Here is a 27,874-nt window from a genome sequence, read left to right as displayed (position 1 = left end):
TCAGGAACAAATGGAGGAAAAAACAATGTAACCGCCCAGTGGTTTCACCTTGCCTGCTGCCTAGACAGAGCCGATTTATCAAGACAGGGCAATTGCAATGGCCAAAGAGTAATTCACGCAGAGCCAGCTGTGGGGGAGAGTTTTATTATTACTCAAATCAGTCTCTCTGAGCAATTAGGGATCAGAGTTTTTAAAGATAATTTGGTGGGTAGGGGCTTAGGAAGTGGGGAGTATGGATTGGTCAGGTTGGAGATGGAATCATAGGGGGTCAAAATGAGGTTTTCTTGCTGTCTTCTGTTCCTGGGTGGGATGGCAGAACTAGTTGAGCCAGATTACCAGTCCAGGTGGTGCCGGCTGATCCATTGAGTTCAGGGTCTGCAAAATATCTCAGGCACTGATCTTAGGTCCCCAGGAACAATTTGGGGGGTTCAGACTTTTGGAACCAAGGGCTGCATGACCCCTACGTTGTAATTTCTAATCTTGTAGCTAATTTGTTTGTCCTGCAAAGGCAGACTGGACCCCAGGCAAGAAGGGGGTCTTTTCGGGAAAGGGCTGTTATCAATTTTGTTTCAGAGTCAAACCACGAACTGAATTCCTTCCCAAAGTTAGTTCGCCCTACGCCCAGGAATGAACAAGGACAACTTGAGGGTTAGAAGCAAGATGGAGTTGGTTAGGTCTGATTTCTTTCACTGTCATAATTTCCTCAGTTATAATTTTGCAAAGGCGGTTTCAAAACTACTTAGTATTGTTCCAGATACAAGTAATCACTGTCAATGGAAAAGAGTCAACTCTGTGAAATATTTGAAGGGATTTATTCCAAGCCAAATCTAAGTGACCAAGGCCCAAGGCACAGTCTCAAGAGGTCCTGAGAACATGTGGCCAAGGTGGTTGGGTTACAGCTTGGTTTTATACGACGTAGGGAGATATAAGATAGACATCAGTGCATGTAAGGTAGACATTGGCTTCATCTGGAAAGGCAGGATAACTTGAAGCAGGAGCTTATAGGTCATACGTGCATTCAAAGATTTCTTGATTGGCAGTTGGTTGAAAGGGTTAAGCTTTGCTTGAAGAGTGTAAGTCAGCAGAAAGAAATGTTTGTAGTTAAGACAAGCAGGGCGTTGTGGAAGCCAAGGTTCTTGTTACATAGATGAAACTTCCAGGTCATAGGCTTCAGAGGAATATATGGTAAATGTCTCTTATCAGACTCTAAAAGGTCCCAGACTCTTAGTTAAATCTCTTCTGTATCAGGAAAAGACCTGGAAAAGGAAGGAGACTCTCTACAGAATGTAGATTTTCCCCACAAGAGATAGCTTTGCAGGGCCATTTCAAAATATGTCTAAGCAATCTATTTTGGGGTAAAATGCTTTGATTGCTTTCAGGGCCTGCCATCTGTCACATGATGCTATACTCGGGTCAGGTTGGAATTTGGTATCTTATTGCTACAAGGAGTCTTCTTTGTCAGTCTTAAGATCTCTGTTTTCATGTTAATGCTGGTCGGCTGTGCCTGAATTCCAAAGGGAGGAGAGCAGAAAGAGGCAGGCCTGGACTCCCTCTTTCCATCACGGCCTGAGCTAGTTTTAGTTTTTCAGGTTTTCTTTGGAATGCCCTTGGCTGGGAGGATGGTTCATTCAGTCGGTTGGGGGGCTTAGAATTTTATTTTTGGTTTACATCACAAAGTTTGAAATCCTATTTTGTGAAAAAAATAAAATCTTATAAATGAATACTGGGGCTGCCTGCCACAGGGTGACTTAAAAAAATATATAGCAGCTCAATTGATAATTAAAATTTACCTTCCCAGCATAAACTTTCTAATAGCAAGCTGCCCTCAGTTGTTTCTGAAAGCACACAGAGCTCTTTCTCACAGATGTTCAGCAATACCTCCTGCACCTGGTTCTTTGCCCCAAACTCCTGGTCAGGGTACTCTTTTCTTGTCTCCTCACCTGATACACATTCTGAAATTGCTGTGATGCAAGAGCAGCTAAACTCTGTAGGGGAGGAAACTTTTTTTTTTTCTTCCTGCCATCCTAGGTTCTTGGCTAAAGTCCATGTAACAAAAGACAGATTAAAAAGAGAAAGACAGGCTGGGCGCAGTGGCTCACGCCTGTAATCCCAACACTTTGGGAGGCCGAGGTGGGCGGATCACAAGATCAGGAGATCGAGACCATCCTGGCTAACACAGTGAAACCTCGTCTTTACTAAAAATACAAAAAATTAGCCGGGCATGGTGGCACGTGCCTGTAGTCCCAGCTACTCGGGAGGCTGAGGCAGGAGAATGGCGTGAACCCGGGAGGCAGAGCTTGCAGCGAGCCGAGATCGCGCCACTGCACTCCAGCCTGGGCGACAGAGCGAGACTCCATCTCAAAAAAAAACAAAAAAGAGAAAGACAAATAGAAGTTTATTAACACTTACATCACATAAATATACATCAGAGAAACTCAGGGATGAGTAACTGAAAGAGGTGGCTAGAATTTGGGCTTCAATACCATCTTCAGTTAAAACAAATAGTGTGCGAGAGGCAAGTCATTGGAAGGTGACCAGGAAAAGTATAGTAAACAAGGGTAAGATTTGTTGTGCAGATTTCAGTCAGTGCCTTCTTCACGGATATGAGTCTTTAAGGACTTACAGTCATCCTCTCCTCAGTACAGAGGGAGAAACCCTCACATGGATATTTCCTTTATAAAATATAAATTATCCTTACGAAAGGGTAACATACTGTTTTCAGAGCTTCTCCTGCGTATGCTATATAATCAGCTTAAAATAATCCTTATCCAGAGGGATGTTTTGGGGTTCATATTCAAGTCTCCTACAACTCCAAGGATGATGGCCATTGCTAACTCCACTCAGGCCTAGGGGTCAGCCCCTTCCCCTCAGTCTATATCATGCAGCTAAGTTCAAACTGTAGCACTTAATAAAATTATACTGTCGTTTTTGAGGCAAGGTACCCAAATGGAAAGGCATCTTGCAAACACTACGAGAGGTGGCAACCCTCACAGTTTAATCTCCACTTAACTTCAGAATCCTCATAGGGTTGCCCCCAGCCAGCTTCAACAGAATAAGGGTCATGTTATTCCAACTAACAGAAATTATTTTTTTGACTATAACTGTGCCTAACAGTCCAGATCACCTAAGACAGCTTAAGATTAAAAAAGAGATTGATTTTTACCTTTCCTCAAGTCTAATGTCCTAAGATTGGCTCTTCTTATTCAAGGAGAAGAGGTGTCTCCTTCACAGGAAAGCCTACCCCTACCCATTGGAGTGTCATCTTGCATCATGATGGCATCAAAACTATGACACCAAAACATAATAGTGTAGTGTTCATCATCTTGGATTATTCACTCTTAACTCATATAGGATATAGGACATATTATGGACTGAATGTTTGTGTACCTCCAACATTCATATGTTGAAATCCTAAGCCCCAGTGACATGGTATTAGGAGGTGGGGCCTTTGGGAAGTGATTAGGTCATGAGGGTATGAGATTAGTGCCTTTATAAGGAGAGAGACTAGAGTTCAGTCTCTCTATCATGTAATACACCATTTGCAAACCAGGAAGAGAGCTTTCAACAAGAACCTGGCCATCCTAGCCCCCCTGCTCTCGGATTTCCAGAACTGAGAGTAATAACTGTTTGTTGTTTAAGCCATCCAGCCTACGGTACTTTGCTGTTGTGCCGGAACTGACTAAGACAGGCCACAAACAGTCCAGTTCAGGTGGAGCTGCAGACGACGTGGTCCTGTTCTCTTGATTGTTTTTCCTCCATAAGAGGTAAAGATTTCTTCTGGATGTCCTTCCTTCCAGTTTCTCCAGTTTAGTACATCTCAGGTAAAAACGAAACTAACAACAATAAACTGCTTAAGGCAGAACATATGCAGCATCACAAGGTCAGCTAGAGGCCTTTTCCAACAGCAGACTCTAAATTCATAATCACGCACACCACCCCACACCCCAAAAAATATCACAAAGTAAAGTCTCAGAATCATGGCTTGGGCTTATGGACAAGTTACAGTTTCATCACCAAATAGAACACTCTGCAGCACCTGTCCTGCGTTCAGATCTGCCCACAGATTCTTGATTTACATTTGTATAACTAAGTTATCCATTCAAGAGGTTTTATGCAAAAGAAAAGAAAGATATGGCTCAGAGATAAGCTGAAATCTCTTTTAGCAAGCAGACTTGCTTGCCACTTTTTGAAAAGTTTCTCCAGCTTCCACTGATCAAGATGTCAAAAAGCATTAGGGCCACATTTTCAACCAGCATTTGCAGTGACACAAAGTGCAGCATAGGCAGAGAGGGTATAGGCTGGCCAAACCAGCTCCAAACTGCAGGCTGGAAAGCTTGTGTGTTTGCCTCAGCTCCAGATGAAATGACTGACATTTAAGTTATTGTTTCATCAATTATTATATCTTAGTACTTATACATAAACACAATAGCAATTGTGTGGTATTGAAACCGAATGGGCTGGGCACGGTGGCTCACGCCTGTAATCCCAGCATTTTGGGAGACCGAGGCGGGTGGATTACCTGAGGTCAGGAGTTCGAGATCAGCCTGGCCAACATGGTGAAACCCTGTCTCTACTAAAAATACAAAAATTAGCTGGGCATGGTGGCCAGTGCCTGTAATCCCAGGTACTCAGAAGGCTGAGGCAGGAGAATCACTTGAATCCGGGAGGCGGAGGTTGCAGTGTGCTGGGATCGTATCACTGCACTCCAGCCTGGGGGACAGAGTGAGACTCTTGTCTCAAAAAAAACCAAACCAAACCAAAACAAAACAGAATGACATGTTTGTCTATAGTGCAACAATATTAAAATTTACTCAAAAGATATATACTTGTCCTTTTTAATAATTTAAACTCTTCTTCATTAGGTAGCTGGATGCTTTGAGCTTAATCTGAAGGCTTCGGAATTAGACAGAGAGATAGAGTGGCTATCCTTAAACTGCCAGAAATTTACTTCTAATAGGTTTTATTGTGTGAATTGTGGAAGAAGACATTTGTATGTAGGATAGATAGCTTCTGTTTTGGAAGGTATCACTTTAGTGAGTGTATAAAGTCATTCCTTATGATTAGTGATGTTGCACACCTTTTCATACACCTGTTGGCTATTTTAACTCTTCTGTGGAGAAATATCTGCTCAGGTCCATTGCCTATCTTTTATAAATCAGATCCTTTGTTTTTCTGCTATTGAGTTGTAAGAATTCTTTATAAATTTTGGATATTAAGCCCTCATCAGACATGGGGTTTGCAATTATTTTTTCCCAGTCTGTAGGTTACTCTTTCATCCTGTCGATTGTTTCCTTTGCTGGACAGAGGTTTTCATTTGATGGAGCCCCATTTATTTATTTTTGTTTTTGTAACCTGAACTTTTGGTGTGATACCCAAAATATCATTGCCAAGGCCAATGTCAAGAAGCTTTTCCCCTATGTTCTTGTCTAGAAGCTTTATGGTTTCAGGTCTTACATTTAGGTCTTTATCTGTTTCGAGTTAACTTTTGTGTGTGGTGTAAGACAAGAGTCCAATTTCATTCTTTTGCATATGGTAATCTAGTTTTTCCAGCACCATTTATTGAAGAGACTGTTCTTTCCCCATTGTGTCTTCTTGATGCCCTTTTCAAAAATTTGTTGTCCATGTATGTTTGATTTTATTTATGGGTTTCCAGGGCCCTTTTATATTTTTTAATTAATTTATTTATTTATCTAAATAGAGACAGAGTCTCACTATGTTGCCAAGCTGGTCTCCAACTCTTGGGCTCAAGCAATGCTCCCTCCTTGGCTTCCAAAAGTTTTGGGATTACAGGTATGAGCCACTGTGCCTGGCCCTTTTTGTATTTTAATGTCGAGACTCTTTGGGGAATTAATGATGAATTCTACTTTACTAAGTGTGTAGTTTGGACAAGAGGCAATATTGACTACTTTCTTTGTACAAGGTCACATGCTAAGCACCTTTATGCTTATGTTAGTGAGAACAAATAGGCCTATCATGCAACTGGGAAAGGAAAGAAGAAAGAAAAGGAATTAACATTTAATATGCATCTACAAAGGCCTGTGATGTGTACTTTGTGTGTGTACACAAGATCTACTGTTTAGAAATCTTATTGCAAACAAGAGAAACTGATTTGGGCATATTTAAACAGAAAGAGAATTCATAGCTAGCCTACTGAATCTAAGAAATATGGAAAATCAGGTTTGGGAAATGGTAAGGAATCATATAAATCTAAGCAGAAGAGTCCTGGCTCAGAAATAACTCTGATTAACATTTGCTGCTGAAACCTCTTCCCATAATACTGGGGCTGCTGGAAACTCTCCACCCACTGGACAGTCACCACTGCCCCAGGAAATAACCTCTGCTCCCTGCATCATTGCATAACTGCCCAGATTCAAAGTTCCAGCTGGGAGTGTGATTGGACAAGGCTAGGCCATGTGCTACTCCTAGCTGTCAAATAGGGAATGGAATGTATGCCCCTCTTTACCTTTCACAGGGGTAGACAGAACCCTGCCCATCACCAAGACTTATCCTTATTCAAGGTTTGAAATAGAAAGAAGACTTGGATGCTAAGCGGTCAACACAATGGCAAGCATTCACTGTTGTTTTACTACTTTGGTTTCCTAATTTCTATATTTGCCACTTGTCCTTTATGGTAAAAACTTGCATGTTAAAATAAATATTCCTGTTTAACATGACTCATTACCTAGTGGGAAATTTACCCACCCCCTCAAAGGGAAATGACCCAGCATCTCAATAGTTTCTACATTCAGCTCCAAATCTAAGATCTCTGGGTGATATTCATTTCTCCTCTAGTGACCATATAAATCTATCTTCATGTAATGTAAGTATGAACAAAATTGGAAAGTAAACCACTAACGACATAGTCCATACACAATAGTGTGGTTGGAAAACAACAAAAAACTTTTAAAAGGAGTATTAGTTGGAATATATAGCAAAACAAGGAAGTGAACACAAATAAAGGCTACAGTAGTCATATCTGTAACTCTTCACAAGATATTTTTTGATGTGTGCAGTATTTACAACTTCCCTCTTCCACTACCTACTGCATCTTGCCTTTGTTTTCAGACAGCGTCTGGGCTGGTCAGGGTTTGTCTTTGGAAGTCCTTCCAATATAGTGATGCAGTGGTCTTCATTAATTTTTTGCAACCAGGCAGGTAGTTGTATCGCTTAGGATCCATCCATACTTTTCTCTGTCCTTCTTATATAGCAATAACCATATATGCCCATGGTAGCCAGAGTCAGTGACTCCAAACAGTTTCTTAACAACCATCAGCCCTTCCACTCTGCCTATTTGCCTCTTCATTTAATAGCATCTAGAGCTCTAAGTAGGTAGGTGTCCATTTAGCTTTCATTTTAAAAGAGCCATTGTGGCCGTGTGGAAGCATCGATCACTTGGGTTCTGAAATCTCGCATGCAGAAGAACCCAGGTGTCAATACTATCCCCCACTTCCACTCTGGGTCCCTAGACCCATGTGTTTTAATTAATCAGGAGCAAATTTGTGTAAAAACACGTCTGGATAAAAATCAATTTAGCAAAATTGTTTTTAAGATATTTATACAGATAAAATGATATAATTATTTCTTAGTCTTTCATAATGAAGCCAACATTTAACAATAACTTCAATATTGCCTTTAAAAAGCCATTTGTTTAGATATCCAAAGAATAGCCAATACTATGTTGAACAAGAATGAATAGAAGAGGAAAAAAATGAATGGGTATAATAAGGTTGTCCTGGAAATCTCTATATAGGCAAGAAAACTATAATTTGGAAAAGTATGTTACATTCTCTTATGAAAATAATTGAAAGGGCATAAGCTCACCTGAATATGTTACTATAGACAAAAACTATGATCTACTTTTCCTCAGCCAAATTTATGATTTAATTCATAAATATTTGTTGAGGCCATGCACAGTGGCTCATGCCTGTAATCCCAGCATTTTGGGAAGCTGAGGAAGGAGGATCACTTGAGGCCAGGAGTTGGAGACCAGAGTGAGCAACATAGCAAGACCTTGTTCCTACAAAAAATAAAAAATTAGCCAGGGGTGGTGTCATACACCTGTAGTTCCAGCTACTCAAGAGGCTGAGGCAGGGGGATTGCTTGAGCCCAGGTTCAAAGCTGCAGTGAACTATGACTGTGCCAGCCTGAGCGGCAAAGTGAGACCCTATCTCTGAAAAACAAAACAAACAAAAAACCCCAATCATTTGTTGAGAACTAGTAGTGTGCTCTGGGCTCTCTGCTCAACCTGTCTTGGTCAATACTTTTGTCAGTGAAGATGTAGCCATAGGCTTATCAAAAGTATAGATGGCAACAGTGTGAGATTTAAAACATCTAATAGTAGAATCATGATTCCAAAATGTCACAATAAGCTGGAATAATGATCCAAATAGAGATACCAGTGAAATCCTTAGGTTCAAAATAGCAACTACATAAGCACAGAATTACAGAATCATGTTTTAAAACATCACAGAAAGAAACAACAACATAAAGCAAAACACGGGCTTGAGTTGGCTGCAAATATGGTGAGAGTCAAGAACATGATAAGGCCACCAAGCAGATAATGGCTGTTGGCTGCTGTAGAAATGCAGTGCCCAGGAGCAGAGTAGGGTCCCCTGCTGCCTACCTTGGTCAGGCTACATCCCACATGCTGTGGTAGCTTCTGCATCTTTGCAACAATACAGGGATGAACTGTAGCAGGAAAATCAGGCTGAGGAAAGGTTTGGAGACTATATCATATGAGGAACAATTGAAGAAAGCGGGAATATTTAGATCAAAGGCCCATATGATTTTCAGACATTCGAAGGGCAGTCATGAGGAAGTGGTTTGAAATATCTTATCTGTGACTCCTGATAACAAATGCTTAGGCAGGGTCTGAAAGAAAAACTGTCTTCATGCCTCAACCATTTGCCATTCAAGCCCAGTTGCTGGCAGGCACATTTTGTATAGCACATCCTTTCACAGAGAATGTCAAGGGCTGTGTCTCTGGAGCGTCCCAGAAGTTTGACCCTTTCCATCTGTGAGCATGCCCTGGAATAAACATCAAAAACATCAGAGAAAACTTTTCCTCTGTCTCTAGTACTTTCTGAAATGGCTGCAGGAGGGAGCATTCAAAAATAGGAGCAGCTCAGTAGGACTGGAAGGAGACAGACTTTTCTCTGATCTTTGTGGAAGGAGACACTGATGGAAACCAAATCACCTTACAACCTTAAGGACCTCATTTATTCATTCATGGTTACTGGGCACTGACTCTGGGCCAGGCACTGTATTGAGTATACTGAGATAAAATACACCATTCTTGTTTCTAGGGAACTCCCAGTTTCCTGGGGATGTAGGCAAATAAATCACTTCAATGAAAATTGTTGAAATGCTACAATCAGGGCTATTTTCCTAGGTAGATCTTCTAGTTTCCTACTTTACACAAATATTAATAAATCATTTTCATCCCTTTAAATTGTTCTATACTTAATTCCAAATATTCTGTGGATTAAAAAAATGCAAACTCATTAAGGAAGATGAATATCTTCCTAATTAATTAAGATTATTTACTATCAGAGACAGATGGAGGATCTGGATCCTTTCCCAAGACCTAATGATACATGCAAAAGTCTACTTACAGTTATTATGTTAATAATTCCACAACTCTGATACAAGTTATCACTCAGCCCACTTCCTTGTCCTTAACATTATACATAGTACCTAATTCTTCTATCTTCCTATAGAAATCTACAGCTACTGTCTAGGATGATCCATTCAATGTGTTTGGGATTTTTTAAATATGTGAATATCTTTCTGACTCTAACAATTTATAAACTGATAACATTGTAAAAGATTTAGATGCCTTTTCATTGAACTGTTTTTTATAAATGAGACTCTGTTCCATGGTCAATCCACAGATGTTATATAACTATGTGGAAGCAATTCTTAATACAAATACCAAAAAAAAATTTTTTTAATGCATATGGTTATAATCCATAGCGATTTTTCTGGTGCCTTTCTATCTTAAAACTTGTAGGCAAATTGTCCTTAAATAAGATTGTAAATATCAATATTTTAAAATATTGGTAAGCTGTTAGATCTCATTTCCCTCCAATTTATGTCTTAATACATACACACCACATGCTCAAAAATTTCCAATCTTTCACAACACATCAATCAAGTAATAAGAAAAACTGGACTACCACTACCAAAGATGTCAAAGTTTCAATGGGAGAGTTATGAATAAGGAGAAGGCTTTTGGGGGAACAATTCTACTTAAAAGTGAGTGGAAAAGGTAATTCAAAACATTTAAGTTATGTTGAATTCATGATTATGATTTCAAATTGCTATTTAGTTATATTTCATATTGCAGGCTATCAAAATTGCCCTTCTGCTGCCTGTGGAATATTAAGTTGACAAATGAGACAGTTATTTACCTCTTTAAAAAACAAGATTTACACACAAAAAAGCACCCACCTAAATATGTTTTATTAAAAAATGGAATGAGGTGGTATCTTCTCCTTTAAATTGTTTTCCTAGAGCTACCAAAAATTTGCATTTATAGAAGAGTGGACACAAATACCTCTGGATTGATACAAACAGATATACGGAGACCAGCGGTGAGAGTTGGTTTATGACACACTCATTGGACTTCACTTCTTTTTCATTTGGCTTCATTAGAGGCTGGACTCTCTTCATTGTTAGTTTCTCTGGTTTCTGCAGGAGTCTTCTTAAGTTCTTGGATAACCCTCTCTACCTGTTTTACTTTTGTTTGCCTATTCTGTTTTGTTTGCATTCATTTTTGTCTGAAGATTGGTTCTGTCCTGTTGCCTGTTGCCACTTGTTTCAACTCACATGAGCAGGCTTGGTTGATAACCTTGCTCGTCACCTCTTGAGCCCTTCTTTTACTGCTCTTTTAGTGGAAGTGACCCCCTTTTGTGCATCGTGGTACTGATTGCCTTTTCCATTTATCTCTAAAGACATCTGTGCAGGATACATTTCTTCCTATTTCTATGTATCATTTAAAAACTGATATAATCGAATTTTGGATACTTTCCATGGGTTTTGTCTGACTTGTAGTCACAAATTATGGAGTCTTTCTACTGATATTCTCACCTTGTGTCAGAAAATGCCTTTAACTGATATATTTATAGCATTATTCATTTCTGTATTCTTTATGGATACAATCGATGAGCCAAGAGTGCCAAATAAATAACAAAGCTCAGCAGTAACAACTTCTTCACCTTCTTTTCAAATACTTCCCGTTATTTATTTTCTTTTTGTTCATTGCTAGGGAATCATGGCTGTTTAATAGATTTCAGTTGACTGGAAGATTTATTATAATTCTTAATGATACAACTTTGACTAGTGGTAGTTTCTTTTAGGTAGGTTCTTATGTCTTTTTGATAGTACTTTAGAAAGTTTTGAAAGCTTTCTTGCTTTCTAGCACAAGGCAGTTCAAGCTATCTTGCGCATTTCTGGGCCAAACAAAGACTGAGATGTTTCTCTTAAGAATCCTTAGTTTCTTTTAGTTTAAAAAAAAAAAAAAAAAAAGACCAGGAACTGGGTGATTGGCTGCAACATGGATTGACATTGTTCCTAGATTATTTCTGTGTCAAAACTACAAATGTTTTCTTTTAAATTTTATATTTATGTTAATATTTCTAATTCTGTTCTAAAATTACAACATTCCTCATTAATTTAGGAATGCTATAATTGTAGCACATTCTCTCTTATATAAGAATACTTATATTTACTTTATATAAATGTTAAGTAATTTATAATTACTTATATTCTTCATTTGCCTAAGAGTGCCAAGATGCTAACACCAATATCAGTATGAACAATAAAGTACTGAGTTAAGCTTAACCTTTTCTACATAGTTACTTTTGTTTTTAGAAGGTTTTCCAGAAAGAAAATGCATTCCATCTTTTCCTGAGCCATAAACATTTCCTTGTATATAGCATGCAACATTTCCTTATTCCCTCAGGAACCTAATATATCATGGAATGTTTTATTTGCATTTCATGAACCCAAGTCATTTGCCTAGTTAGTACTATGTATATGTGTACTTCCATCCAGCGCCAGACCAGTTCAAAGTGTTTCATTTTCTTGGGAGTAGATCAAGGAGAGACTTTGTAAGCGAGTAACATTACATGGAAACTCAGGCTTTTGAGGTTTAAACTGAAAGTCTCTTCTTTGACCCAGGATCCAAAATCCATATATTTTAAATATGTTATCTGATTAATTATCACTTATCAAAAACACATTAGTTAATTACCAATGACACTACTATAGAACTCTAATTTTTCAGAGGTCTTTGGATAAATCAAAATATCCATTACTTTAATATTTTATGAATTCAAAACTTTTGAAAACCACTTTGGAATATCAGAAAATAAGCAGAATGTGTCAAAATAAGACAGTTTAATAGAAATACTATGTACATTTACATAAGGTAATTGCATATTTCTGTCAATTTTTTTGCAGAAATCTGAATTTGTATCACTTATCCTTATACAGAAAAACCACAAAATCGCATTAATTTTCCAGTTTTATTACACAATATAAATGTAGTTACCTTTCAAAGCTTAACAAGGTTTTTTTTTTCTTTTTTCTTTTTTTCAAGACGTAGTTTCACTCTTGTTGCCCAAGCTGGAGGGCAATGGTGCGATCTCAGCTCACTGCAACCTCCTCCTTCCCAGGTTCAAGTGATTCTCTTGCCTCAGCCTCCCTCGTAGCTATTCAGGTGCCATTCAGGCGCCCGCCACCATTCCCAGCTAATTTTTTGTTGTTGTTGTATTTTTAGTAGAGATGGGGTTTCACTATGTTGGCCAGGCTGGTCTCGAACTCCTGACCTCAGGCAATCCACCCGCCTCAGCCTCCCAAAGTGCTGGGATTACAGGTGTGAGCCACCGCACCCAGCTAACTTAACAGCTTTATAATACAAAATCACCCAATTTTGGAAGAAATATTATAGAAAACCCACTAGATTCATTTTTGTGGTTGCTGTTTTTCAAACTCTGTCTTTCTAGATGTGTTTCGCTGTTAGGGACTGATTTAAAACAGCTCCTTTTTTTTTTTTTTCTCCTCTCTCTCAGACCTTTACCCAGACCCAAGTTTCTAATCCCTTCGTTGGCCTTATTTTCCTCTTACTAACACAAAACTAAATTTCTCTTCTTACGCTTAAAAATCTGACTTAAAACATATTTTTTAAAACAGCTTAATTCATATGATATTCAACTTTATATACCTACATGTATGCTACCATCTTATTTTTAGCTAAATATACAAAAATTCATCTAAGCAAAATATTCAAATACATTTTTTATCATATGCTTTTACCCAATAAAGCATCGTAGTTTCAATTAAGAATATATATATATTTTTGTTTGCTTTCCACCCCAAAAAAACATTCATTCTTTAGATCCTAAGATCTCTGAATTTAAATTTTTTAATTCTAAGAACTTGTAATATATTATCAGCCTGTCAAGGGTTCCTTGCTTTGCTTTGTTTTTGTTTTGTTTTGTTTTAGGGGACGGGACAAGTCTTTTTTTATTAATATACACAGAGTTGCTTACTAAGTACTGAATGAATACTAAAATATGTACCATGGTCAGGGGGGTGGGGATTAGTTCATTATTATCTATATCAAGTTACTGTGAAAGTAAAGGTCAGGCAGGGGAAGCATTGATTTCTGTGCATAGACTTGGTGGGGGCTTGTTGCCCCATTCAGTGTGGGGCACTAGAGTACAGCACTTTCTTCGGTGAGGACTCTGATGATTCCAAACCCATTATATCTCAGGTGTGCTCTTCTAACCCATGGAAGACTTAGTGATCACGTCTCAAGAGCTTACTCTTTTTTCCAGACCATCTATAGAAGATTTCCTGGCAGTCCTAGAGGAAAGATATATGGAGGTTTATGGGGACTTCATAGGAAGGCAGCTTTGGAACTCAGGGGACAATGGAGGTTGCAGAGGCTTACTCAGACACTCATGTCGCCAGTAGCAGGTATTATTACTTTTAATAATAGTAATATTTTCACCCCAATAAGGTCATCTAAGATGTCATCTTTTGTATTTGGTGGCACTATACAGATTCCCAGGAAAATTTCCCTGCAATTTTTCCTTCATATTTTTTAATGATTTTGCAACCTCTCTTGGGTATATATGAGAAAGACAACTAGGAGTTTGTCCTTCCCACAGAGACCATGATTTCGCCTAGCCATAGTTTCTGGTATCAAGGTCCCAAGTTGAGTCTAGGAACTCTATGTTCCACAAACTCAGGGGGTCCCACATCTATTTTGTTTGAACAGTGACCCCTGGAGTTAGGTAACAAGGCATCTCAGCCAGGATCCATCTACAGTTTGGGCTCCTAACTGGCACAATTCCAAATTTATACAGAATGGGGGCCCTGAAACAGTTTAAAGAAGAATAGAAGAGATGTGGTGCTTCCTTTGTAGTCCCTGAGCTTGAATTAAGGAACACACAAGGGAAGTTATTCTCTTTTTTTTTGAGATGGAGTCTCGCTGTGTCACCCAGGCTGGAGCACAGTGGTGCAATCTCGGCTCACCGCAACCTCCGCCTCCCTGATTCAAGTGATTCTCCTTCTTCAGCCTCCTGAGTAGCTGGGATTACAGCCGCGTGCCACCACGCTGGCTAATTTTTGTATTTTTAGTAGAGACGTGGTTTCACCATGTTGGTCAGGCTGGTCTCGAACCCCTGGCCTTGTGATCCACCATGTCAGCCTCCCAAAGTGCTGGGATTACAGGCGTGAGCCACCGCGCCCAGCCGAAGTTCTCTTCTAAGGACAAACCAATCATATAAGATACATTAGGAGCAGAAAGGCTCTGAAAGCCTTTCGAAAGGCAGATAGGTTCAGGTAATGGGCTCCCTTTAAGCCTATCAATGGACAGTTAGCCTAGGCATCCCCTCACCATGAAAGAGAGGGAAAAAAGAGACATAATTGGGAAGATAAAGAGGCAAGGTAGCAGGAGTCTAAGCATTTGCTCACTCAGTCCCAATCCTGTTGACCATCTCTGCTGTTCCCAGTTTGCGTTGTTCTACATCCTATCAAAGCCACACCAAATTGTTACAGAGAAAAAGACCACACATAGAATTTAAAAATTAGTCCATGCTCTTTGATAAGAACTGCATTGCAAGAAGGAAGGAGAGGAGTGTCCACCAGCTCAGAACTAGGTGACCACCACACACCTGTTTTCTAACACATCAAAATGACAGGCTTTCCTTTCAACACAAGTTCAACCTTAGACCCTTCCTGAGAATTGCTTTGTGATCAGCAGGGGAGGAGGGGCTTCATGACACTCACGTAAGGGAGAGAAGAACTTCTGACCCTTAGGGAGGGGAATCAAAAGAACTTGGCATACTAGACAGAGAAGAGAAAAATGAACCTTATAGTTAGTTAGAAAACCTCAAAAAGGCTATTTGAAAGGGATGCTTTTATCAAACCTCTGAAAGGAGTCACAGTGCTTGTATGGTAAAACATCATGGATCTATCATCTTTGGTGACTTAACTATTGGCAAGTAGTACTGTCTTATTTAAAAGAGCCATTTTTTTTTTTTCATCAAATGTCATCTACCTAAGGACAGATCAGGGTGGCTCTAGACAGGACCTCTAAGTCCTGTCTAGTATCGAGGTCCCAAGTTGAGTCTAGGAACACTATGTTCCACAAACCCAGGGGGTCCCACATCTATTTTGTTTGAACAGTGACCCCTGGAGTTAGGTAACAAGGCATCTCAGCCAGGCATCTCCCCAAGTGGGGAGATGATCTGTGAGGTCCCTTCCCTCACCAAGATTCTGCAGACCCCACGATAGCTGGTAAACCCCAGGACAAGGAGGAATGAGAAGAGGGGAGGGAGGGAAGAAACATCCCTGTCCAGGAGGTCCCAGTCCAAAACCATGGGTGGCCTGAGGACTTCAAAGTTGGGACTATTAACAGTTGACATTTCAGTTAATCTGCATTATTGCCTTCTTCTTGTCATTAGTAAGGTTCGTTTGGGTATCTTGTGGCCAGAGTTCTTTCAGGTGGGATATGTTTCCCAAGTTTCTTACAGGGAACATGAGCCAAAGGAAGCAGAATGCCACAAAAAGGGTGACATGAGCCCTTCGAGTTCAGCAACTTTTGTTCCCAGGGTTGTTGAATATTCACACGCCAGCTGGGCTTTCTTACCCATGTGCAGCAACAAGGCGATCCCTCCCCTCCCCAGGAGCAGCCGGGGGCAAGCCAATGGGAACAAGCCAATGGCAACACAGATTGTCTTAGTCTGTTTGTGTTTCAATAAAGGGACACCTGAGGCTGGGTTGTTTATTTAAAGAAGATATTTATTTGGTTCACAGTATTGCAGGCTGCATAAGACGCATGGTGCCAGCATCTCCTTCTGGGGAGGGTTTCAGGAAGTTTCCACTCATGGTGGAAGGTGAAGGGGAGCAGGCATCACATGGCAAGAGGGAGGAAGAAGGAGAGAACGTGGAGGAAGGTACCAGGTGCTTTTTAGCAATCAGTTCTTGTGGAAACTAATTGAGCAAGAACTTGATTCCAAGAGACTGGCACCTAGCCATTCATGAGAGATCCGCCTCCATGACCCAAAAGCCTCCACCTCCAACACTGGGGATCAAATTTCTACATGAGACTCTGAGGGGACAAATATCCAAACTATATCACATACTTTAATCAGGACCAATCACTTGACCTTCACGTCCTCTTGCTGGCATGCAGGGGTTGGAACAGTGGAGTCTGCTTTAGGGGAATGTCATTGCTGCAGCCCATAGTAGCCACTAAAATCCAACTCTACCCTCAGGGGACACTCTGCATGAACAAGTCAACATGCAGTTCTATGCTTCTGAATCTCTATTACATCCAGCAATGGGATAAGGAAGAGCTCTTCAAAGATGGGGAGGTCCAATATTCCTGCAAAATAACACACCTTATTCTGATCTTCCTTGAAGCAAATATTGACATGAGCCAAATGTCCCCTGTAGAATGCATGCAGCAATGTCATATTAATTTGAATTCAACAGAAAATTGGTATAAAGGAGCCTATCCTAGAATCTGTCTGCATTATTTATAAGAAGACTTTCATGATTAAATTGTTAATATAAAAATGTAAGAGTAATAAGGCTACTTAAGAGGTGGGGCTCTTTGCAAGTACAAGTGTAGCACCCAATATTTATACAAATTTCAAACTATTTATTTTATTTATGCAAGTCCATCTACTCTTTACTAGAAATAATATTTGCTTGCCTAATTTTGCTGACAAGTGATAAAACAATTCTTTTCACAGGGTGGGAATCATATTTCACTTTTAGTACAAATTAAAGAGTTGTCACCATGGGAATTGAATATTGTAACTTGCTGTTTGGTTTTGTATTTGGATTAATACAAAATAATCTTTGTTTGATTACAAGCCCACATTTCCCTCCATTTTAGAAAGACAAAGGTGATGTCTGCTGAGTAGAAGCAGTATAGAATGATGCGCCCCCACCACCCCAAGCCAGATCTAGCCTAGGTCAAGAATATAAATACCACAACCAAGAGATGATACAATAGATTCCTTCAACTTGGTCCTAGGCAGCAACAATTTGAAAATGTTATTGGTGTAGAAAATATTAATTCCCATTCACAGGCTTTATTTAAACACATAATTATTGGAATTAACAAAGATTATGTGTTTGTATTAAACCACATTTACTATGTTAATTTCATAACAATCATATACAATAGGTAGTCCCCATTCTATGGAGTAGGAAATTGAAACTAAAGAAATTAAAATATAGCCCAAGTAAAAGACAGATCTGGAATTCACGTGGAAGCTACTTGATTTTAAGGCTCATAATCTTAATTATTTAATGATTTCTGCTTCCTTTCAGCCCATGGTAGAATAGTACAGAATTTATAAACTTCTGTACTTGAAAAAGATCTTAAGTGAGTCATTTAGTTTACCCCTGCCCCCTTTCCAGACATTTCTTTACTAGTATTCCTGAAAGAAAGAACAACCAAGTCTCTACTGGATATTTCCAATGCTGACGCTTTTTATTTTGAGGGATAGGTCATTTCATTACTGGACTGCTACAATGGTTAAACACATCTTTATGGTAAAAATCAGAAAAGAAGACAATTCTGACTTCTTTCTTCTATAAAATTCACCAGTAAACAAGAAGAAGGAAAAAGGCAGAAAAAGGGAAGCTCTAATGTTAGGGAAGCCAGAAGAATTGAATCCATAAACCCCAAACCACAACGGATGAGGACTAGAACACAATACATAGTGGTAAATGATTCAACAGGAAGTGTGCTTCACAGGGATGAGTTGGATATAAGTGGGACAGGCAAGCAGTGAGGGTCAAGCTGATTTCCCTGGTAGACTGGAAAGACTAAGGAATTTGAGGTTAATACTCTGCAAGTGGAGATACTATTGAAATTGGCAGTAAAGCAGGAGACTACAAATAGTAGGATGGTTTGTTGGCTGTTGGGTTTGTTTGTTTGTTTGCTTTCAGAGATGGGGCCTCACTATGTTGCTCAGGCTAGATTTCAATTCCTGCATTCAAATGATCCTCTCGCCCGCCCCTGTCTTCCAAGTAGCTGCGACTACCAGGTGCGCACCATCACAACTGGCTTGTTTGTTTGTTTCCAGTTAGGAGAAGGAACAGTTAGAACAAAGGGTCCTAAATGCCACCCTTCAAAATCAAGCCCCTTTCAGGATACCTGAGGATTGTTCTCTGAAGAAGCTTAACCAGAAAGGCTCTGAACTGAGCGATATGAGGCTCAGAGGAAGACAAGGGTGAGCAACAATGACGAAAAAGAGAAGAGGTTAAACATTTGAGTCTCCAGACATTAAAACCAAGTAAGCATCCAAAATAATAAATGAAAAAAAGATCTACATCAAATTTAATCATTGTGAAACTTCAGAACATCATGATAAAGATGCCAAACGGTTCTAGAGAGGAAAAAAAATGGATCATATCCAAAGGATTAGGAATAAGAATGACCTTGCATTTTTAAGAAACATTAAAAACTAAAAGACAGGGGAAAATAATATGTCTTAAGATTTTTAATAAAAATTATTTTCAACCTAAAAGGTTACATCTAGCCAAACTATCAATCAAGTAAGTATAAGGGTATCAAAAAGATATTTCAGGCACACACACAGTCTCCCATAAATGCTTTCTCAGGAAGCCACTAGAGGATATGTTTTCCTAAATGAGGAATTAAACCAAGAAAGAGGAAGAATAGGAGCCAGGCAACAGGAGAGAGGTAAAGGGAATTCCCAGAACGACAGCAGGGGAAGTGCCAGGACCACAGCTGTGTAGCAGGCCTAGAAGCCACCAGCCCAGGCTGGAGGAGGGGGGGGTCAAGGTTCTAAGAGTGTTTGTATGTGGGGATCATATCTCCAAAAAAATACTAGAATACATAAATTATTTGACACATTTGACCTTTGGGAATATTGTATAGAAAGATTTATAGGCCTCTTACGCTGTTTGGGAAGACAGAGTATTCTCAATACTAGGCAAATGAAAAGAAAAAGAAATTATCAACTCCAGGAAAAACAGAAAGTTGCATATGAATAGAACTATAATCACAATGCTCTACCTGGTTTAACAGTAAACATTATTTCAATAAAGACAATATAGGATATGAATTAAACATTGAGATATAATTTTGTGGGGAAAATGAAGAGAGGAGAAAAAGGGGACTGTAAACAATGAAAATCTTCATCTATCATTATGAGAAGACAATAAATAATGTCAAAAATTGGTGAGTTGTAAATAAAATCAAGGCATTTTATTTACAAATGATAAAGTAAATCCCCCCAAAAAATATCTACAACAGTTTTATGTTATTACCTCTAGAAAGCATCACAAGGTTGGAGGAAGGTGAAGGAACAAGGAGTTATTGTTTCTTGGGTTAAGCTTTTTAGCATCATTTGAATTTTCAAATTATTTTCCTGTGATATTTGCGTAAACAGTTAGATGTATTTTCAAAAAATAAGTGTATTCTTTACAAAAGTTCAAAGCCTTAGACATGTAATTTGTGTTCTTTTAAGGTTGATTTGACAATGAAACACTGAGCTCTATTAATTTGCTGTCTTTATTAACCTATCCCAGTTTTTTGGGCCCGTATCAGGCCACAGATAAATTCTTGGGAGTCACAGTTTTGCATGTTTGTATTATTTTCAATTATACTTGAAAATGCATATGCCTGTTTTGGATCTGGGTAGCCACTGTGTAAGTGTCATTTTGATACCTCCACTATCATGTGTGTATCTATTCAAGTTAGGGCCAATTAGCACTACTTTAATAATTGCAGGACAATGAGAAAGAATAGGGCTTTCATCTATTCAGGCTGCTATAACAAAATACCATAAACTGAGTGACTAATAAACAATGGAATTTTTTTTTTTGAGACAGAGTCTTGCTCTGTCGCCCAGGCTGGAGTGCAGTGGCACAATCTCGGCTCACTGCAACCTCTGTCTCCTGGGTTCAAATGATTCTCCTGCCCCAGCCTCCCCAGTAGCTGGGATTACAAGCATGCGCCACCACATCCAGCTAATTTCTGTATTTTAGTAGAGATGGGGTTTCACCATGATGGCCAGGCTGATCTTGAACTCCTGACCTCAAGTGATCCACCTGCCTTGGCCTCCCAACGTGCTGGTATTACAGCCGTGAGCCAGCGTGCCGGGCCAACAATGGAAATTTATTTCTCATAGTTCTGTAGGCTGGAAAGTCTAAGATCAAGGTGCAGGCAAATTCTGTGTCTGGTGACTTCCTCGTACAAAGCCTTCTTCTCACTGAAACCTCACATGGCAGAGGGGTAAGGGGTTTCTTTCAGACCTTTTTTATGAGAACACTAATCCCATTCATAAAAGCTCTACCCTCATAATCTAATCACTTTCCAAAGGCCCCGCCTCCTCATACCATCACCTGGGGGTTTATGATTTCAACACATGAATTTTGGGGGGACACAAACATTCAGACCATAGCAAGCAGTAAATGATGCAGCCGTATCAAATGAGAGCCCCATGAAATCATAGCAGGCCATATGAATAAAAACTATGTAATAATTTGAATGAATCAAGTGTTGAGGAAATTCCCAAACCACATTGTAGAAGAGTACCAGAAACTCAAAAAACCCAGCAGTCAATAGTGTATTCATGTTGCAAGTAGCAATTTAAGTTCAGCAAAACAATATCTGTCACATAAAAGTAGTGTTATTAATTTGAGTCGCATTTATTGATTTTGTAGGCTTTAAAATGTATACATTTTAAAATTTATATAACTACTGTAAGCGTAAGGAGTTTATCCTATTTTCATTTTAGTACATGTAGGTTCAAATAATAATATAATCCTTCAAATAATTTCCACATTATTTAAGTTATTCTGTTAAGTGAATCTATACATTATTTAAATTTGAAAAGCACTGACTTGTTTATATTTACTAAGAGATGTGATCGGGTCAGTTTGCTACAATCCAGGATGGAATGCCACCCAATTTGTGGCACTCACCAAGTATTCATTAATTTAGAAGAAAGTGCTTTTCTCTTTCATCAATTTTAATTCATTAACTTAATTATCAAATAATATAGTGAACAGCTTCATTGTCTTCAACACTGGAATTTCTTTATCCTGACTTCTGCTTGTTGGGTGCACTCATCTATATATAACTTATGCCTCCCCTAAACTCAGAGAATAAGTAGGACAAAACTGGGGGTGGGATGTTTTCATTTCCTTTTGTTGCCATAACATCTTATCACAAATTTAGCAGCTTAAAAATAACATAAGTTTGCTATTTTATATTTCTGGAGGTCGGAAATCCAAAACGAATTTCTTTGATCTAAAATAAATGTCGCAGGATTGCATCCCTCTGGAGGCTCTAGAGTATAATCTGTTTCCTTGCCTTTCCCAGCTTCTAGAAGCTTCCTGACCTATGCTGAGGTCATCAAATCTCCTTTTCTGCCTCCAATCCTACTGCCTTCTTCCCTCATTTATAAAGACCCTTATGAGGCTGAGTGCAATGGCTCACGCTTATAATCCCAGCACTTTGGGAGGCCGAGGTGGGCAGATCATGAGGTCAGGAGTTCGAGACCAGCCTAGCCAACACAGCGAAACCCCGTCTCTACTAAAAATACAAAAATTAGTTGGATGTGGTGGCAGGCGCCTGTAATCCCAGCTACTTGGGAGGCTGAGGGAGGAGAATTGCTTGAACCCGGGAGGTTGCAGTGAGCTGAGATTGCACCACTGCACTCCAGCCTAAGTGACAGAGCGAGACTCTGTCTCAATAAATAAATAAATAAATACCCTTTTGATTACATTGAACCCACCCAGTAGTTCAAGATAACCTCCCTACCTCAGGATCCTTACATCTGCAAAGTCTCTTTTGTCATGTAAAGAAACATATTCACAGGTTCCAGGGAGTAGGACGTGGAGATCTTTTGGGTGGCATTATTCTGCCTCCCACAAGGGATGCCACTATGCCTAGCCTGTCCCCAGAGCAGAAACCGATGGAGGAATCTGCTTTGGAAGTATGGGAACACAAGCTCCAGAAAGAAAAATAAAAGGCAAATGGATGTAAATTAATAGACAGGCATTTTATGGTGAATCAGAAGGAATTTCTTTTTCTGAGGAGGATCAAGGAGCATGTTGAGGATTTACAAAATGTGGGAAAGCCACCAACTAAGGAAGAAAAAGCAGACTGCTTCCCTGAGGGTTTGTTTGAGATGGGAAGAGTTACCTGGGAAAGACTGTGCTCCAAGGTCACACCAATTACCACGTGCATGAAGATTATACTCAGTTCAGCTCCAAAATCACCATCTACATGTTTATTTTGAACTTTGCAAACAAACCAAACAATGACATCAGAATTAAAATGGTTCCACCACCTCCCTGTTCTTATGCCATTGTTTTTCTTTTTCCATGATTCCTGTAAGAAACCTGACACTAATTAAGCTAGTGCAAGAAGAAGAAGAAAAAGAAGATGAATCATCCACCACACTGGAGATAAACCAAGAAGTAAGAAAAACTGATCTCTACCCAAAAAGGACAACAATGGTGAAAGACTGCATTTGCAAAGGGGGTAATATACTCAGAGTTTAAATTTCCGAAAGGACAAACAAAACATGGAGAGTCTAATGAGATCTTCCAGCTGCTTCTCTCTGCTAAGGTATTTCCCCTGGCAACAGCTAGGGAAGCTTGGGTGTATTTTCCCCTTGCTGTGTCATATGATGTTTCTTTCCCTACCCCCACCTCCTCCAGACTGCTGCCTCCATCAGTGCCTGTGGCGTGTGTGTGTGTGTGTGTGTGCGCGTGCACGTGTGTATGTGTGTGTGTGTATTGGGTTTCTCTCTCCCTTGTAAGAACACAGCCAGCCCGCCTTCTCCTGCTGTTGCTGCAGCTCTGACTTGCTTTTTCCTGCCTCTTTCCTCTCCTCTCTCTTCTTGCTTAGCTTCTTGCCTTCTGGTAAGTATGACAAACACTCCCCCAAGCCCTGTGAGAAGGTGTAGGGTGCGGTTTGTGGTGTTCGAAACTTGCAACTTTGAGATTGCCAGTGAACTGTTGGAGAACTTTTCATTGTTGTATTTATAAATAAAATGTGTTGCTTAGGGAGGGATGTGTCTGTGATAGTCATCTGGAATAGCCAACACAAGTGAAAAGTTCTCTCCCTGGGGAGGGGAAAATAAGGCAATAAAGTTTATATAAGATAAAAGTTAGAAATAATTTCTTTGCCACATAATATAAAATGGATGATTGAAAAGTAACAAAGTTCTCTGACTTTGTTTTTTTCCCTCTTGTTAACTTGTCTTGAGGCTACTTTTGGGAATTGAATTGTCCTGGGCTTTATAATGACTGTTCTGTTTTAAAGTAAATGTGGAACAGGAGTTAAAGAATAGCCATGGAATTAAGAATTTAAAAAATCAATGATTGTGGCATCTCATAAAGAATAAATCAAATACAAACAGCCACTTGCATTTAGACTAACCGAAGTAAAACTTCTATGGACAGCTTATCTTAATTATTTTGAAGTTCATTTTACTTGAGATTTTATTTCATCCTAAGATAGTCTCCCCGACTTTAAAACCCACGTATGGATTTAAGCCAGTAAATGTTTACTGTTTTCAATTTGATTGAAAAACGATTCTCTTGATTTTCAAGGATGAAGTGCTAAACGGCATGACTCATTTTAGAATAGCTTAAAATAACTTCTGGCTGGACAGCAGGTGCCGTGTGTCTTTCTCCGTGTTCAGGGGAGGCCTAAGTTATATATAGATGAGTGCAATCAACAAGTGAGGTCAGGAAAAGAAATCCCAGTGATGAAAATAATGAAACTGTTTGCTGCATTATTTGATAATCAAGTTGGTGAATTCAAACCAGTGAAAGAAAAAAAGTACTTCCTCTAAGTTATGAGTATTTGGTGAGCATCACAAGTCAGTGGCAACATCTGTGTGTTGAATTTTCTGTTCTTGTTGGTGTCCGAGCATTCAATTGACATCTACTGCCCTGAGAACAGGAAAAGGAAGCTGTGCAGTTGTAGAATAGTATGCTTTTGTTTTCACTTTCATGTTACCACAACAGCAAAACCTGCAAATTATGAGGATCTTGCCACATTTTTATGCTGCTATTTAGCAGCATCACTGTTAAATATTATTTACAAATAAAATGCACCATAACTTAAAGGCCTAAACCAAATCTATTGCAACTCTAGAAGTGGTAATAGTCAGAAACCCTGGAATCTCTGACTCAGTTCCATCTCTCACCCTTTCCTAAGGGCCCTTATTATTGCTGAATTATTTCTCGAGTTGGTCTCCTCCTTGTTTATGAAACATTGCTACTTCTTAAAAATCATTAAGTTTTTCTAGAGCTTCCTGACTTAGAAGAGAAAGTTGTAATCTGTTTTTCTCTTTTAAAAAATTGGTTTATATATTGGAATAAAAGAGTATTATAGAAATTTAAGGAATTGTTATAAGTGTCATCATGCTTTTGTTTTGTTTTGTTTTTGAGACGAAGTCTTGCTCTATCACCCAGGCTGGAGTGCAGTGGCATGATCTTGGCTCACTACAACCTCCGCCTCCCAAGTTCAAGCAATTCTCATACCTCAGCCTCCCAAGTAGCTGGGACTACCGGTGCCCGCCACCACACCCGGCTAATTTTTGTAGTTTTAGTAGAGACAGGGTTTCACCATGTTGGCCAGGCTGGTCTCCTGGCCTCAAGGATCCACCCGCCTCGGCTTCCTAAAGTGCTGGGATTACAGACATGAGCCACGGCACCTGGTCCGTGTTTCCATACTACTTTGTTTATTTATTTATACCTTCCCTCATTCCCTGTCTTAATCTAAAAATGATGCCAGTTTAAGCCTCAAAAAAAGCATTCGTGTTGCTTATCTGAAAAAGAAAATGCCAGAAAAGTGACAAATGTCTCCTCTATCCAGTGTAATAATGCATTTACATCAAAATATTCATACTAAGCAAAATATTGACTTATGGATCAAATAGAGCTTAGAGATGTTATTGTTATGAGTCATTAAATAAATTCAATGGCTCTTCTATTAAATATTTTAACTTTGAAAGAAAACTAATACCACTTTAGATTTAAACATTTTAAATATATACAGTCATGTACCCCCAGTGATTGTTAATCTACATAGAATTATACAGGAAAATGGTAACACAAACTGACTAGTGTAAGCAAAATGACAAATATGGCCACAAAGAAAAATAGCATGAATTACTTTCTTAATGTGAATAATAAGGAATACTACTGAAAATTGAAGATCAAAACCAAAAATATGCCAGCAGTGTGACTTGATTTGGAAAAACAACTTTCCACTGTCCCTACTTTAATAATTGTAATGTAGCAGGACAAGCCGCAGACAAAACCCTTCAGACACCCAGTTAAAGAAGGAAGCAGTTTAATCGGCCGGGAGCGTCAGCAAGACTCCTGTCTCAAGAGCCGAGCTCCCCGAGTGAGCATTTCTTGTCCCTTTTAAGGGCTCACAACTCTAAGTGCGTGCACGTGAGAGGGTTGTGATTGATTGAGCAAGCAGGGGGTACGTGACTGGGGCTGCATGCACCGGTAATTAGATCGAAACAAAACAGGATAGGGATTTTCACAGTGCTTTTCTATACAATGTCTGGAATCTACAGATAACATAACCTATTAGGTCAGGGGTCGATTTTTAACTACCAGGCCCAGGGCGCGGCACCAGGCTGTCTGCCTGTGGATTTCGTTTCTGCGTTTTAGTTTTTACTTCTTCTTTGGAGGCAGAAATTGGGCATAAGACGATATGAGGGGTGGTCTCCTCCCTTAGTAACATTAATGGTTTGTGAAAGGACATTCACTCTACGTTAGAGACTATAATTAGTTGGTATTCTCTTGGGGGATATCCTTACCATTGAAATGTAGCATTGATATGTAGCAAGTAGGTTAGCTACATAAAGCCTAACTGTGCTTACCACTAGATACTACTCCCAAGATGGAGGCTAGTCACTCTGAACAGCTCTCAGCGGAACGACAGTCAACACCTCCAGGTGACAGTTCATCATTACCCAGTCACAATGGCCTGGAGAAGGAAGATGGCCAGGATTCTTCAACCCCAGTCCAACCACCAGAGAAAGAGGCAAGTGTGCACCCCGATATCTCTGAAGAGCTGAATCGACAGCTGGAAGACATCATTAACACTTATGGGTCTGCTGCCAGCACAGCAGGGAAAGAGGGCTCTGCCAGGGCCAGTGAGCAGCCTGAGAATGCAGAATCACCTGACAACGAGGATGGGGACTGTGAGGAAACAACTGAAGAGGCTGGAAGAGAACCCGTTGCTTCTGGAGAGCCACCCACTGTCAAAGAGCCCGTCAGCAATAAGGAGCAAAAATTGGAAAAGAAAATCCTAAAAGGATTAGGCAAGTAGTTATGTTCAAATATGTGACCTTTCTGTATGGTATTCCTAAAAAAGGGGCACTTCTTCCAACCTTCACTAAAAGCCACATCCAATATTTGGATGACTGTAGTAGCCTTCTATATTTTCCCTTGTTGTATTTGTCCCCAGCCCTTACCCTTCAGTGGAGCTCAGGTGAACTTTTCAGTGTGTTACCCATCGACCCTTTGTTCCGTGGCCTCCTACTGCTCTTAGGATGAAGACCAAAATCTTTAACATGTTCTCTAAGATCCTAATGGTCTAACTCCAACCAGTCCCAGTTTTATCTCAGATTGCTCTACCCTACAACATCACCTTCCTGAACACTCTGCCTCTATTACCACCGCCACCACTACTGCCTAATAGCTAGTCATTCTGATCTTGTCTTTCAGGCCTTTGAACATGCTATGCTCCATCGCCCACAAGGCCTGTGCACATCCTAGTTTCTTTACCTAGAAATCTGTACCTATCTTCAGGTGCCCAATGAGTGTTTATTAATGCCTAGTCTTTGTAAGGCACTGTGCTAGGTGCACAAAGATAAATAAGTCATGGTCTTTTGGTCAAGGAGCTGTAAGTATAGAGAAAACAGAAGACATGTAAATTAATTATATAGGAGAAGTGCAAAAACGGGAAAAGGAAAATTTTTTAGGAGAGCATGGGAGATTGGTGACACCAACGATGGCTGGGAAAAAAGGGTGAGAATGTTAATTTTTTTAACTATGAGTGAAGCATGTTACTGTACATAGGAAAGTCCCTCTGCTTATCTTTCCTGGTGGAAACACTCACTACAAATACTCCCTCCTATGTGATACTTTCCCTGACATGCCCAGGTAGAGTTAGCATCACCTTCCTTAGTTTTCTATTAAATTTTCTGCAGCAATCATTTGTTTATATACCCACCTCTCATGCTAGATGGAGAATCTATCAAGGGCAGAGACCACATATGATTTGTTTCTGGAAGACCGTGTGGTAGAGTGAAAGATC

At 39.6% G+C, this 27,874-nt stretch overlaps 1 protein-coding gene across 4 annotated transcripts in view; it reads left to right on the top strand.

Moving 5' to 3' along the window:
* TXLNB (taxilin beta) overlaps window positions 1–27,874 on the top strand; it is an 83,491-nt gene that overhangs the window by 8,615 nt on the left and 47,002 nt on the right. Inside the window, exons 2-5 of one of the 4 annotated variants that reach the window (XM_016956388.4) lie at window positions 13,845–13,986; window positions 18,624–18,833; window positions 22,914–23,146; window positions 26,439–26,876. In XM_016956388.4, coding sequence (XP_016811877.2) covers window positions 26,453–26,876 — 424 coding nt within the window. In that variant the 5' untranslated portion in view covers window positions 13,845–13,986; window positions 18,624–18,833; window positions 22,914–23,146; window positions 26,439–26,452. Of the gene's footprint in view, window positions 1–13,844; window positions 13,987–18,623; window positions 18,834–22,913; window positions 23,147–23,330; window positions 23,443–26,438; window positions 26,877–27,874 lie in introns of those variants that run through there. The other 3 variants (XM_054686364.2, XM_016956389.4, XM_518873.9) reach the window with 3 other exon arrangements.

This window comes from Pan troglodytes, chromosome 5 (assembly GCF_028858775.2).
Source record: "Pan troglodytes isolate AG18354 chromosome 5, NHGRI_mPanTro3-v2.0_pri, whole genome shotgun sequence".
Lineage (NCBI taxonomy): Eukaryota > Metazoa > Chordata > Mammalia > Primates > Hominidae > Pan > Pan troglodytes.
The sequence above is the reverse complement of the archived record's forward strand: the minus strand, read 5'-3'. Positions and strand labels throughout refer to the sequence as shown.